This window comes from Rousettus aegyptiacus, unplaced genomic scaffold (genome assembly GCF_014176215.1).
Source record: "Rousettus aegyptiacus isolate mRouAeg1 unplaced genomic scaffold, mRouAeg1.p scaffold_m13_p_7, whole genome shotgun sequence".
In the NCBI taxonomy this organism is placed as follows: domain Eukaryota; kingdom Metazoa; phylum Chordata; class Mammalia; order Chiroptera; family Pteropodidae; genus Rousettus; species Rousettus aegyptiacus.
This window is the reverse complement of record NW_023416310.1, coordinates 59,385,534-59,398,107: the sequence shown is the minus strand read 5'-3', so window position 1 is coordinate 59,398,107 and position 12,574 is coordinate 59,385,534. Positions and strand designations below refer to the sequence as shown.

The 12,574-nt window shown below is 32.1% G+C and overlaps 1 protein-coding gene across 2 annotated transcripts in view; it reads left to right on the top strand.

The window, feature by feature from the left end:
* RANBP2 (RAN binding protein 2) overlaps nt 1-12,574 on the top strand; it is a 54,965-nt gene that overhangs the window by 40,894 nt on the left and 1,497 nt on the right. For both annotated transcript variants that reach the window (XM_016162970.2, XM_016162971.2), the window contains 6 exons: nt 135-313; nt 5,111-5,315; nt 7,562-7,663; nt 10,957-11,099; nt 11,785-12,058; nt 12,181-12,515. In XM_016162970.2, coding sequence (XP_016018456.2) covers nt 135-313; nt 5,111-5,315; nt 7,562-7,663; nt 10,957-11,099; nt 11,785-12,058; nt 12,181-12,515 — 1,238 coding nt within the window. The remainder of the gene's footprint in view (nt 1-134; nt 314-5,110; nt 5,316-7,561; nt 7,664-10,956; nt 11,100-11,784; nt 12,059-12,180; nt 12,516-12,574) is intronic.

The following is a 12,574-nucleotide window of genomic DNA, read 5'->3' as shown; positions in this document are numbered from 1 at the left end:
TTCCATTAGCACTCAAGATCTTGTTACCTGGGTCTTTAATTCATAGATGACATTGATGGCCATTGTCACAGAATATTTGACTTCATCTACTTTTATCTTAATGTTCTTTTGCTTATGTTGTATGGAATTTTCAGAAAATGAGAAAGAATGTATTATTGTTTGGGAAAAGAAACCAACAGTTGAAGAGAAGGCAAAAGCGGATATATTAAAACTTCCACCTACATTTTTTTGTGGAGTCTGCAGTGATACTGATGAGGACAACGGAAATGGGGAAGATTTTCAATCAGAGTTTCAAAAAGTTAAGGAAGCTCATGTAAGAACATCTCCATTGTTTTCCTTCTGATTCAATTGCTTTGTTAATGCAGAAAATGAATGTTCTTAGCAAAAGGTAAGAATAAGTTAGAGCTAGCAAATCAGTTGGGCATCTACCAGTCAGCTATGTCCAGAGAAGAAAGAATTTTGATCTACATAGAGAACTATAAAGGTTAACCTCTGTGCATAGGTTGGGTTTTGGGGAATGGGGGTAGCATGGACGATGCAGATATTTCTAAGTATGTCTACCACAATACCAGCAACAGTATTAAGTGGTTCATTTTTCATGCAAATTAGTTTATTCTAGGATGAGCAGAATGGATAGGAAATAACAGCATTTGAAAGCTAATTAATTCTCTTGGCTTATACTTTGCCTTGTCAATAATTTCATGATTTGATTACTTTCTTAGCTCAAATATAGTGATTATTTTAATAGCTATCCATACCTTGGTGTCTTAATTTGTATTCCACAGAAACTAGAAAACAAAGTCCCTAGTAATTGTTTACAATTTAATATTGACATGTATTCAGAATGGTTCTTTACTCCATCAAGTAATACTTTTTGTTGTAAAGGTGATTAAAATGAAATAAAAGTCCTAGAGGTAGTTATATGAATGCAGTAGTTTATTTAAAGGGTTAGTGGCTAGAGAGTGATGTATGTAGTCCGACACATGATCTGAGTCTAAGAAATTTACTGCCTTTCATAGTGTGTCTCTGAGGAGTATAGCTGGCTTACTTTTTCCAGCCGTCCACCTAGGATGTGCCAACTTCAAGCAGATTTAAACTTGTTCATCAGTGCACATGTAGTTAATGGCCATCAGCTAATGTAATGACATCACTGTCATTTATAATAGAATAGATTTATTTGAACTTCAGACTATTTGAAGTTTTAGCATCAGTGGCCTCTCTGTGCTAAATCTAAAGAGTATTTTAAATCATCCACAGCTTCCCTGGACTACTTGGAGATACACAGAATATAATTTCTTTATCTTCTCTGATAGCTGTCTGCTAGAGGCTTTATCATGCCTTTATTTATTCTGCAAATAGAGTATATTAATAATACATTTGGATTATGCAGTTGACCATGTAATTTTAATGTGGCCTTACTCTTAGGTGCAGAACTTAAAAAATAATTAAACTTATTTAAAATTATTTATTATACAACTTAAAAATAATTTCAAAACTGATGCACAGACTGAATTGTACATTGTTTATTCTTTTCCCACCTTGTGGTACCATTTTAGCTGGTACACAAGAACTTGGTATCTTTTGTCAGTATTTTGTGAACCATGTTTATATGTGTCGAAATATCTTATTTGAGGTTATTATTGTGTTACTTTTAAATATTCATTATTTTTGTAACTTAAAATCTTCTAAAATATTCTGTATAATAATGTTCATTAAGTAACAGTAGTAGGGGCTGTCCAAAAATAACTTTAGTACAGAAATTAAATACGATCAACACTATAAAGGTTGAAAAATGGCACAATATGTCATTTTGCTGGAGAGCTCCCTTTGATACACAGAGATGAAACAGAACTAAAAACTATTAAAACTAAAATACGCTATAAAGGATTTCGATTCACAGTCTCTTGGAATGCATCTTTCCTACTTTATATTCAGTCTAATTCATATTGGATTATTCAAGTTCTTCAGATATGGCACCTTGCATAAAATGCCTGTGTTTATAAGCACTTGCTATGAGCTAGCACTGTGCTGAGAATTGGGGATATAGTATTGAATAAAACAGAATTTGATTTGCTTGCATGGAATTTTCTGTTCAAGGACTCTAACGAGAGGGTGGGTTAGGAACTGAATTAAAACACACCCTTCCCCAAAATAATCTAGCCTACAATTTTTGGAAATTTATTGTGATATAATTTAATACCATATGATTCATCCATTTTAAAGGGTGTAGTTTCAGTGGTTCTTAGTATATGCACTTGGTTGTGCAACCATCACTGCAATCAATTTTAGAACATATGCGTCATCATCTCTAGTAGTCACCACCCTTCCCCATTTCCACTCAACTCCTGTAGCCCTAGATAACCACTGATGTACTTTCTGTCACGGTAGATTTGCCTATTCTGGATGTTTATATAAATAGATTATAATATGTGGCCTTTTGTTTATGGCTTCTTTCACCTAATATCTTTGAGGTATATCTACATTGCCGCATAGATCTACATTTCATTTTATGGCTGAATAATACCACATTTTATTTATCCATTCATCTTTTGATGGTCATTTGGGTTGTTTCCGCTTTTTGGCTATTAAGAATAATACTGCTATGATACTCTAACTATTTGACACAAACATAGAATGAATTATCTCTTGTGCTTCAGTACATCAAGAAATAATGACCTTTTTCATTTGCATTCATATTTATTTACATGAGTAAAATTCACTTTGTTGTATGTATATGTGTGCATATTTTATGAGTTCTTACACATACCTGAATTCTTATAATCCCCACCACAAATAGGATATAGAGCAAATCTTCCCCAACCCATAACCTCTGTCAACTGTCGATCTATTTTCTGTTTCTATATTTTTGCCTTTTCCAGACTAACATATAAATGGAGTCATACAGTATATAACTTTTGATGCTGGCTTTCCTAACCCAGCATAATGCCCTTGAGATTTGTCCAATTCTCTATGTAGTAATAGGTTGTTCCTCGCTTTCACTAAGTAGTACTCCATTGTGTGAATGTACCACAGTTTATTCATTAATCCATTGAAGGTTATTTCCAGTTTATTTTGCTTTCGCTGACTTTAAAGTGGAAGTTTAAATTACTGATTTAAGACCATTCTTCATTTCCAGTATAAATATATAATTCTGTAAATGTCTCTGTTAAGAACTGTTTATAACTCCATCCCACAAGTTTTAATATGTGGTCTTTTCACTTTCATTCAGTTCAAGATACTTACTTTCCTATAGACATTCTTTTTGTGATATACACATTAAATAGTGAGTGGTATATTGCTTCCAAGTATGCGGTGATTTTCCAAATATTCTGTTATTGATTTCTAATTTAATTTCATTGTCTGTGAACATATTTTGAATAATTTCAGTTTTTAAAGATTTAATGAGTGCTATCTTGGTGACTACTCATTGTACACTTGAGAAGATTGTGTGGTCTTACTATTTTGGGGTGGAGTGTTCTGTAAATATTAGTTAGATAAATTACTTGTTGCTATGTTTCCAAGTCTAATATATCCTTGCTAACTTTGTGTATTCTATTGAATATTGAGAGTTTTGCCAAATGTAAATGTGCATTGGTCCATTTTTCTGTCAAGTTTGCTTCTTGTACATTATTAGGAAGTATTCCCTCTGTTTCTATTTTTTGGAAGACACTGTAGGAATTGGTATTACTTCTTTTTTAAATGTTTGAAAGTATTCACCACTAAAACTGTCTGAACTTGTTACTACTTTTTTAGAAGGATTTAATTGATGATACATTTTCTTTAAAAGGTAAACTAGGCTTATTCAGATTTTCTTGTGTCAGTTGGTAAGTTATGTCTTTAAGGAATTAGTCTGTTTCATCACCAAATTTGTGGGCATAATGAAATCATGAAGTTCATTAAAATTTATCATCCTTTTATTGTCCATGGATCAGTAGTGATGGCTCCTCTTTCATTTTTGATATTAGTAATTTGTATCTTCTTTCTTGTTTTTTTTTTGTTTAGCCTGGCTAGAGGTTTATGAATTTTATTGACCTTTTCAAAGAACCAGCTTTTGATTTTGTTGATTTTTTTCCTTTTAATTTCCTGTTTTATTAATTTCCACTCTACTTTTCTTTATTTCTTTTTTTCTTGCTTTAGGTTTGCTCTTCTTTCTCTGTCTTAAGGTGGAAGTTCATTGATTTTACATCTTCTTTTTAATATATGCATTTAATACTACAATTTCCCCTTTCCTTGCTCTTGCTACATTTCATAAATTTTAAGAAGTTGTATAATTTTTATTTACTTTAAAACATTTTTAATTTGTCTTGGGACTCTTTTTTTAAATTTAAAATGTGTACTGTTCGAACTCCAAATATTTGGGGATTTTTCCAGCTATATTTCTGTTAATGATTTCTAGTTTAATTCCATTGTGAACTATGAGTATACTTTGTATGATTTCTGTTTTTTCGAATTTGTTGAGTTGTGTTTTATGGCCCAGAATGTGGTCTTTCCTGGTAAATGTTACACGTGAGCTTGAGAGGAAATTGTATTCTGGTATAATTTTTAAAATTTCTGTTACTGTATTTTTCAGTTTTAAAATTCCCATTTGATTTTTTTTATATCTTTTATTTTTTAATATTTTCATTTGTTTTAAGGGTATTTGTCCTTATCTCATGGAGCTTGTTATAATAGCTTCTTTAAAGTCTTCTTATCTTTCAACACATGGACCATTTCATGACATCTCATGCTGTGGCCAGAGAGTTGGCTTTTCTTGAGACTTTTTCCATCTATGCCATTGGTAACTCTAGTTTTCTGGGCTGCTCTAGCACCCTGCTGAGATATTGGGGGAGGAGCAGAAAACCACTCCCTGCAAGGTTCTCACCACCAGGTTATCCCTTAAGGTTTTTAGAATTTATAATCCTGCTTTCATCCACCTTTCAGAGGCTTCTTATAGTTGTTTTATCTGTTTTAGGTCTGTTCAGTTTCAAATATTGGGAGAGAGAGGATGGAGTGTGGAAAGGGAGAGATAAGATGAACTGTGTGTTAGTCTGCTTTGTCTAGACCTCCTAGTCCTCCATTTCTTTTGAAATAAGGTCATTATTTAATGGCATCTATTACTTCCTCTTTGCAGAAATCTCAGAATGAAGAAATCACTACTACAACTGATAGTGTGTATACAGATGGGACTAAAGCGACTGTACCATTTTTATGTAAATCTGAAGATCCAGATTTTATTAACAAATCTATTAGTTTACCACCTATTTCTTCTGGAACTGTGGACAAACCTGTAGATTTGTCTACTAGGAAGGAAGATGGTGGAGATTCTACAAACCAAGGTAAAATTTGATATATGTATACAAAAATCTTCTAGGCATGTATTTTACAAGGTAGACCTGTGTGTTTGAAAAGATAGACTTATAAATGTAGATCCTAAAACTCCCTTTCTTAAATTTGAAATATATAAAGGGACATAAGGTATTTATTATAATCAGGAAGTCATACTGTCTTGCCAAAAGATAATAAATATTTTTTATTTTTAGAGTCGTAGTTATTAGGGAATACAAAACATTGACTCTGACCTATCTACCTGAGAATAAGTGACAATGGTTGGCTTATGTGGAAATTTTCTTTGTAATAGTATTTTTATTTGAACAAGCAGTCCCCCCTTTATATGCTGGGATATGTTCCAAGACACCCTCCCTCCCCCCAGTGGATGTTTGAAACTCCAGATAGTACTAAACCCTGTATGTACTATTTTTTCCTATGTATACAGTCATCCCTCAGTATCTGTAGAGAATGATTCCAGAATCCCTCGCAAGTTACCAAAATCTGCAAATACTAAAGTCCTGTATATGAAATGGCATAGTGTTTCCATACAACCTAGGCACATTCTCTTGTAAACTTTAAATCATTTTTAGATTACTCATAGTACCTAATGCAATGTAACATTTTTTGTTGTTGAATATTTTTAACCTGAACTTGGTTGAATTGACAGATGATGCAGAGCCTACAGATACAGAGGGCCAACTATACAGACCTATAATAAAGTTTAATTTATAAATTAGGAACAGTAAGAGATTAACAGCAATAACAAATAATAAGAACAGTTATAACAACATACTGTAATAAAAATTATGTGAATGTGATCTGTTTCTCCCACTCTCTGATGATAGAGATGGCTACTAAGTGACTAATGGGTGGGTAGCCTTACAGCATAGATACGCTGGACAAAGGGATGATACATGTCTTGTGTGGGATAGAGTGAAATATCTTGAGATTATTATATTATGCTACTCAGAACAGTGTACAATTTAAAATTTGTGAATTGTTTATTTCTGGAATTTACCATTTAATATTTTTAAACCAGCATTGACTGCGGGTAACTGAAATCATGGAAAGCAAAACTGCAAATAAAGGGGACTGCTGTGTTGTATGAATTATATTATGACTCAAGTATATTAAAATTGTTTTAGGTATATATGAAGTAATTGTAGAAATATTATAGTAGTATGCATGTCAAATGTTTATTATACTACAATTAACTTTTGAACAACATATGTTTGAACTGTATGGATCCACTTATATATGGATTTTTTTTCCCAATGAATACTGTTAAATAGATTTTCTTTTCCTTATGGTTTCCTTCGTAACATTTTCTAGCTTACTTATTATACAAAATATGTGTTAATCAACTTTTGGTCAATGAGACTATTAATAGTTAAGTTTTGGGGGAGTCAAGTTATACTCGGATTTTTGATGCACAGGGGGTCGGTGTCTCTAATCCCACTAAGTTATTAAAGGGTGACCTGTACTTAAATATCTTTTCTTTTTCTCTACCCACTTTATTAAGTATTCAATTATAGTAACTAATATTTGGAATGCTTTTCCATCCCTGCCCCCCATTCCAGTTGATATTAGGAGAGGGGAATCTTTTAAAATTGTATCTCATTGTATGTGTACATTATATCACCTAATTTTTTCAAAAGTACTGAATAAGTCACAAATGTTACATTTATAGGCACTTTAGAGTCTTAATATTCTAGAAGAGGAAGATAATGTCAGACCTAAAATCACGTTTTCAGATGAAGAAAGTACGTCAAAGGACTTTAAGAGATCATGCAAGCTGCACGTTGGCAGATTAAGACCCCCAAACTCCTGGTGACCAAATATAAATAAGACATTCATTTTTATGAGCTTATCATTTATAATAGAGACAGAAAATAAATCTTTATGAAGGTGTTTCTTGGAATTCTGCCTTTGCATAAATATTTTAGATTATAGAAGACAGTATAAAGCAATAACTGTGTATATCTGGCTCATTTTTTAAAAAAATTATATTTGGCATGCTTTTAGAATAGTGTTCATTGAGACTAGTACCTTTAAATTTAATAATACCGAAGAAGCTCAGAATTGGCTGTATTTTATAATTTTTTTTCAGAGAAATAACCAGAAGATGTGCTCTACACCCAACCTACATTGTTAGTATAGCCGTCCTATCCCCATTGTCTCTAGGTCCTGAATAAAACTTTGATATTTAATATATATTAAATAAACTATTAAATTGCTCTTTTCTTTTGGCCAGTGGAAAGCAAAATGATTTCATTTGGATTTGGAAGTAGCACAGGGCTGTCATTTGCAGACTTGGCTTCCAGTACTTCCGGGGAATTTGCTTTTGGTTCTAAAGGTAAGATTAAAAGGAGAGAGTTTAATGATCATGTTATATTATTAAGCACTAGTCCTTTGCCATGGAGTTGTAACTAAGTTGGACATTTCTTCCTCTATCTCCATCTTCCAATTTGATTAGTGTTTTTAATAAAGAAGGGCTTCTATATTTTACTCTTATTTTTGACATTTTTTATTATAACCATAAGAATTTTCTCTTAATTCATTATAATGATGCTGATAGTCCTCCCCATCTTGAAATGTGAAACCATCTTTTCAGTTTGGAATTACCTTGATTTTGATATTTTTCTTTTAGCTATGCTTTTACATTTGGTTGGTCAGTGTTTCACGATTTGTGTATCTATATTTTTTTAAGGAGATTATTTTGTAGTTTTCTATTTTTCCAGTGTCATTGATTAGATTTTAATATAGGGCTCTGCTGATTTATTGTACTAAATTTATAAATAAGCTTTTCCATCTTTTCCAGTGGTTTTTCTATTTTTTGCCTTGGTGGGGCCGAGGGAGGGGTTCCATTTTGTATCCTTCATAGAAAATAATCCATTTCCTTGATCGTTTCACATTTATTGGCATATTATATTTTCTCATTCTTATAGTGTCTTTCGTATATATTATGGTATCACCTAAATAGTTGTACAAAATGTTTGATTTGTGGAATAAATTTTATTGAAGTTATATATATATATATATATATATATATATATATATATATATATATATATAAATAAATACCTAATCTAATTAAGAATAGTATTCTTCCCTGTCACATACTTTTAGAAATTACCTTCAGATACTAAGTTATGTTGGAATTCATAATTGATCTCTAGTTGCTTTATTTTTGTTTTAATTTATTAAGTAGCCTGAGCCACAGGATAAGTCAACAAGTACAGCAGTATAGTGGATAGAATTTTTCACACACATATACACACACACTAAAGCCAAATAAAAATCATTGTATTAGTTTGTTGTTCAGTGTAACCTTTTCAAAGTACTCTCTTAATACTGTATATAAAGTGCGAAATAGGCAAGACTCAAATTTCATGAGAGAGGCATGCCTTAAGCCTTATCTGCTGACATTCACTCCTCACTGCTTGTCATTTTTCAGTGAGATCATTCATCAGGCTGTTTTTTAAAATACATTTCTCACTTTGTTTTGTTCTTAGATCTGAAAGGTATTTGTGCTTTCTCTTTTCAGAGAAGTAACTTTTGGTTTTATCAATCCTCCTTTTGTTTGTATCTTTTATTTATCTTCAGATTTTTCTTTAAGTTATTGTTGAATGCTTCCCTTAATTAAATTATGCTAACAAGCACAAAATAGTGTTTGAAACTTTAAATCCCATGAAATCAACTTTCTTTTTCCCCATTGGTTTTTACACTTTTGTAAATTTCTTGATAATTTGAAATTTCAATCTTGCCTTTTTTCTCTTTGATTAAGAGCTTGCAGGACTTAATTTTTTTTTTTTTGAAAGAGGTTATAAATTTCACTAAAACTTTGTTATATTTTTAAAAAGTACTTGTTCCTGGCATTGCATGGACCTTTTTAATCTTAAAGATTTTTGTTCATTTTAAGTTCAGAGGAATCTTTTTCCCCCTTCTCCTCTTACATATTTCTGTGGTGATTACTTTATTCATTTTTTTGTTGTTGATCATTTCCTTTATTTTTATTTCATTTTGTTTTCTTTTGTTCCTTTTTTTCCCCTATTCATTTACATCTGAAAGTCCTGTTTACATGGGTCTATCAACCATTCCATATCTGTTGTGTAATATATATCTCATATGGGAACTGAGAAAATAAGAAGGAACACTTGTTTAGCTACTGCCCACCTTTGTCAATGATTGCAATTTTATCATATTTCCTTCAGATTTTGTAGTGTTATCATTAAACCTGGATACGTAGTAGAAGCCACCTAGGTACTTTACCTAGACTGTTACCATGAAATTGACGTTGATTGTTGACATGCATATTTTTATACTTTTACTGTCTAAATTCTTCCTGGTCCCTTTAGGAGCAGTGGTTCTCAACTCTTGACTTCCTACTATTAGAATTTCCTGGGAGCTTAAAAAAATACCCCAAACCATCTGATAGTTAAATTGAGCTCTCTGGAATGGTACTGCAGGCATTGGTATTTTACAAAAGCTCTTGGTGTGATTCTAATGTGCACCCAATGTTAAACATTGCTTTAGAAGAAGTTTGAAAATTTTCGCCATACCCCCAAGGGTATTTGGAGTAATTTAAAAAATTTCTTTGCTTAAGAGATCCCGAATCAGTTAATTTTGAGCCCTAAACCTGCATATCATCTACATCCCTCATTACTATTCTCAGGAAGCACCACACAACTTGAGGTTGTGTGTTTGTTTTTTTTTTTTTTTTTTCAGAGCATTCTTTTGCAGTTATCTTAAGAATTTTTTAAAAATTTTTTTCCTGTTTTTTTTTTTTCTCATTTAATCTGACTTGGATGGAGTTACCGTTTTGGTTATTCATTTTGTTTTCTTCAGTGTGCTGAGTTAATGTCTTTCACAATTTTGCCATTTTATGAGTTTTTAACACCAGATGGGGGATTTTCTAAGTTAGTGATTCATCAGCAAGTGAGGAAAGTTAAGAGGTGTTTCTTTCCTCTGAAATAGTGGGGAATATATTATCAAGGTGGGTCATCTCAGTTGAGATGACAATGAAGATTTTAGTTTTCACTTTCTCCAAGGTGTGAGGGAGGGTAACAGTCATTGTTCCTCTGCGTGGGAGTGGGGAGTTTTTTCACCCCTAACAGTCTAGTATCCTTTGAGGACTTTTGGAGTCAGTGCAGTTCTCCCAAGGCCTGCCCAAGAAATTTAAGCTCCAACACCAGTTATTTCTGGAGAAAGTTGAGGAAGAGATGTTATATATTTAGGTTGCTTTGGCTAATTTAGAAGTAGTAGATTTGGCCTCTTTGAGGACCTTTTTAGGCTCAAAAGCTATTTTCCTCATGTGATAAAATGTTTTATGAAATGAAATACTTCTGGAGCTAAGTTTTGAGAGTTCCAAGGTATGTACTTTTAAGAACCTGCTTCATTACTAAAGTTATTTTGTGCTGTAATTTAGTATCATGAAGTTTACCTCTAAGGTTAATCTCATCTTTTGTACCACTAAGCACTACATAAATTGAATTTGCCAGAATAATACAATTTTAAACATTTTTTTTTAAATTAGAAATATATGTCATACTGTTGGAAATAGATGGATTGTTGAAGTAATCTAACCAGGGGATTAAAAGCTTACAAAAATAGATACCACTGTTTAAAGTACCCTAATTTATTTATCAGATAAAAATTTCCAGTGGGCAAATACTGGAGCAACTGTGTTTGGAACACAGTCAACGAGTAAAGTTGGTGAAGAAGATTGTAGTGATGAAGAAGTTGTTTATAATGAAGATATCCATTTTGAACCAATAGTGTCATTACCAGAGGTAAATATTAAAGAATGAAAATCTTACAAGTTAATTCACATTTTAGGTTTAAATTTCACACGGGCTTGATTTGCAGGGCTTGTTTATTTGTATTTCTTTCAGAATATTTATAATTTCAAATAGAAGCTCTGTTTATTAGAAGTTCAGCCTTTAAGTATAAAATTGTCTTCTTTGTCAAAATTTACATATAAATGTTTGGTAAATTATATAAAATTATTGGGAAGACCTAAATTTTTTCATATGTTAAAATATCATGTTTGCTTTATAACATAATCCTGGGGGTAAAAAAAATCTAGCTTCATACTTGCTGAAGCCCTTTAAGTAAAATTAAACTCGATTTTCTGGACAAGGATATTGTTTTAGACAAATTTGTCAATTTTCAACCTCAAGCAGTAGTTAATAATTCTCTTGAAGAACTTTTTGAAACCTGTTCTATAAAAGAATGTATTTAATTTCCAAGAGGAAGTAGAATACTATATAAGGAAAAATACTTAATGACAAATAAGGTTTTTACTGCCTCATTCAAATCAGATTTATACCTAGCCCTAGGATATTACCATTTATGTTGATACTACAGTTTGAATTCATTAATGTCATTACAAAAATAATATTTTAAGGAATTTGTATCTTTGGAATTTGTTATGGAATATGTTATAAGCATCAGCTTATTTTTCATCTGTCATAGGTAGAAGTAAAGTCTGGAGAAGAAGATGAAGAAATTTTATTTAAAGAAAGAGCCAAACTCTACAGATGGGATCGAGATGTGAGTCAGTGGAAGGAGCGTGGTGTCGGAGATATTAAGATTCTTTGGCATACACTGAAGAATTACTATCGGATCCTAATGAGAAGAGACCAAGTGTTTAAAGTGTGTGCAAACCATGTTATTACCAAAACAATGGAATTAAAGCCCTTAAATGTTTCGAACAATGCTTTAGTTTGGACCGCCTCAGATTATGCTGGTACATTCAAATGCTACTTTTCATTGCTTGGACTTTGCTAAAATTTATAACAAATGTATAAAATAATTCATAACAGTTATTTTGATACTAAGGTCATTGTGTTGTTTTGTTGTTTAATATAGATGGAGAAGCCAGAGTGGAACAGCTTGCAGTGAGATTTAAAACTAAAGACATGGCTGATTGTTTTAAGAAAAAATTTGAGGAATGTCAACAGAATTTATTGAAACTGCAGAAGGGACAAATATCATTGACAGCAGATTTATCAAAGGAGACAAATCCTGTGGTGTTTTTTGATGTTTGTGCAGATGATGAACCTCTAGGACGTATAACCATGGAATTATTTTCAAACATTGTTCCTCTGACTGCTGAGAATTTCAGAGCACTATGCACTGGAGAGAAGGGCTTTGGTTTCAGGAACTCAATTTTTCACAGAGTAATTCCAGAATTTGTTTGCCAAGTAAGTATTAACGGTATAACAACCAAGGTCAAGGAAAAGTGTCCCACACTGATTGGGAA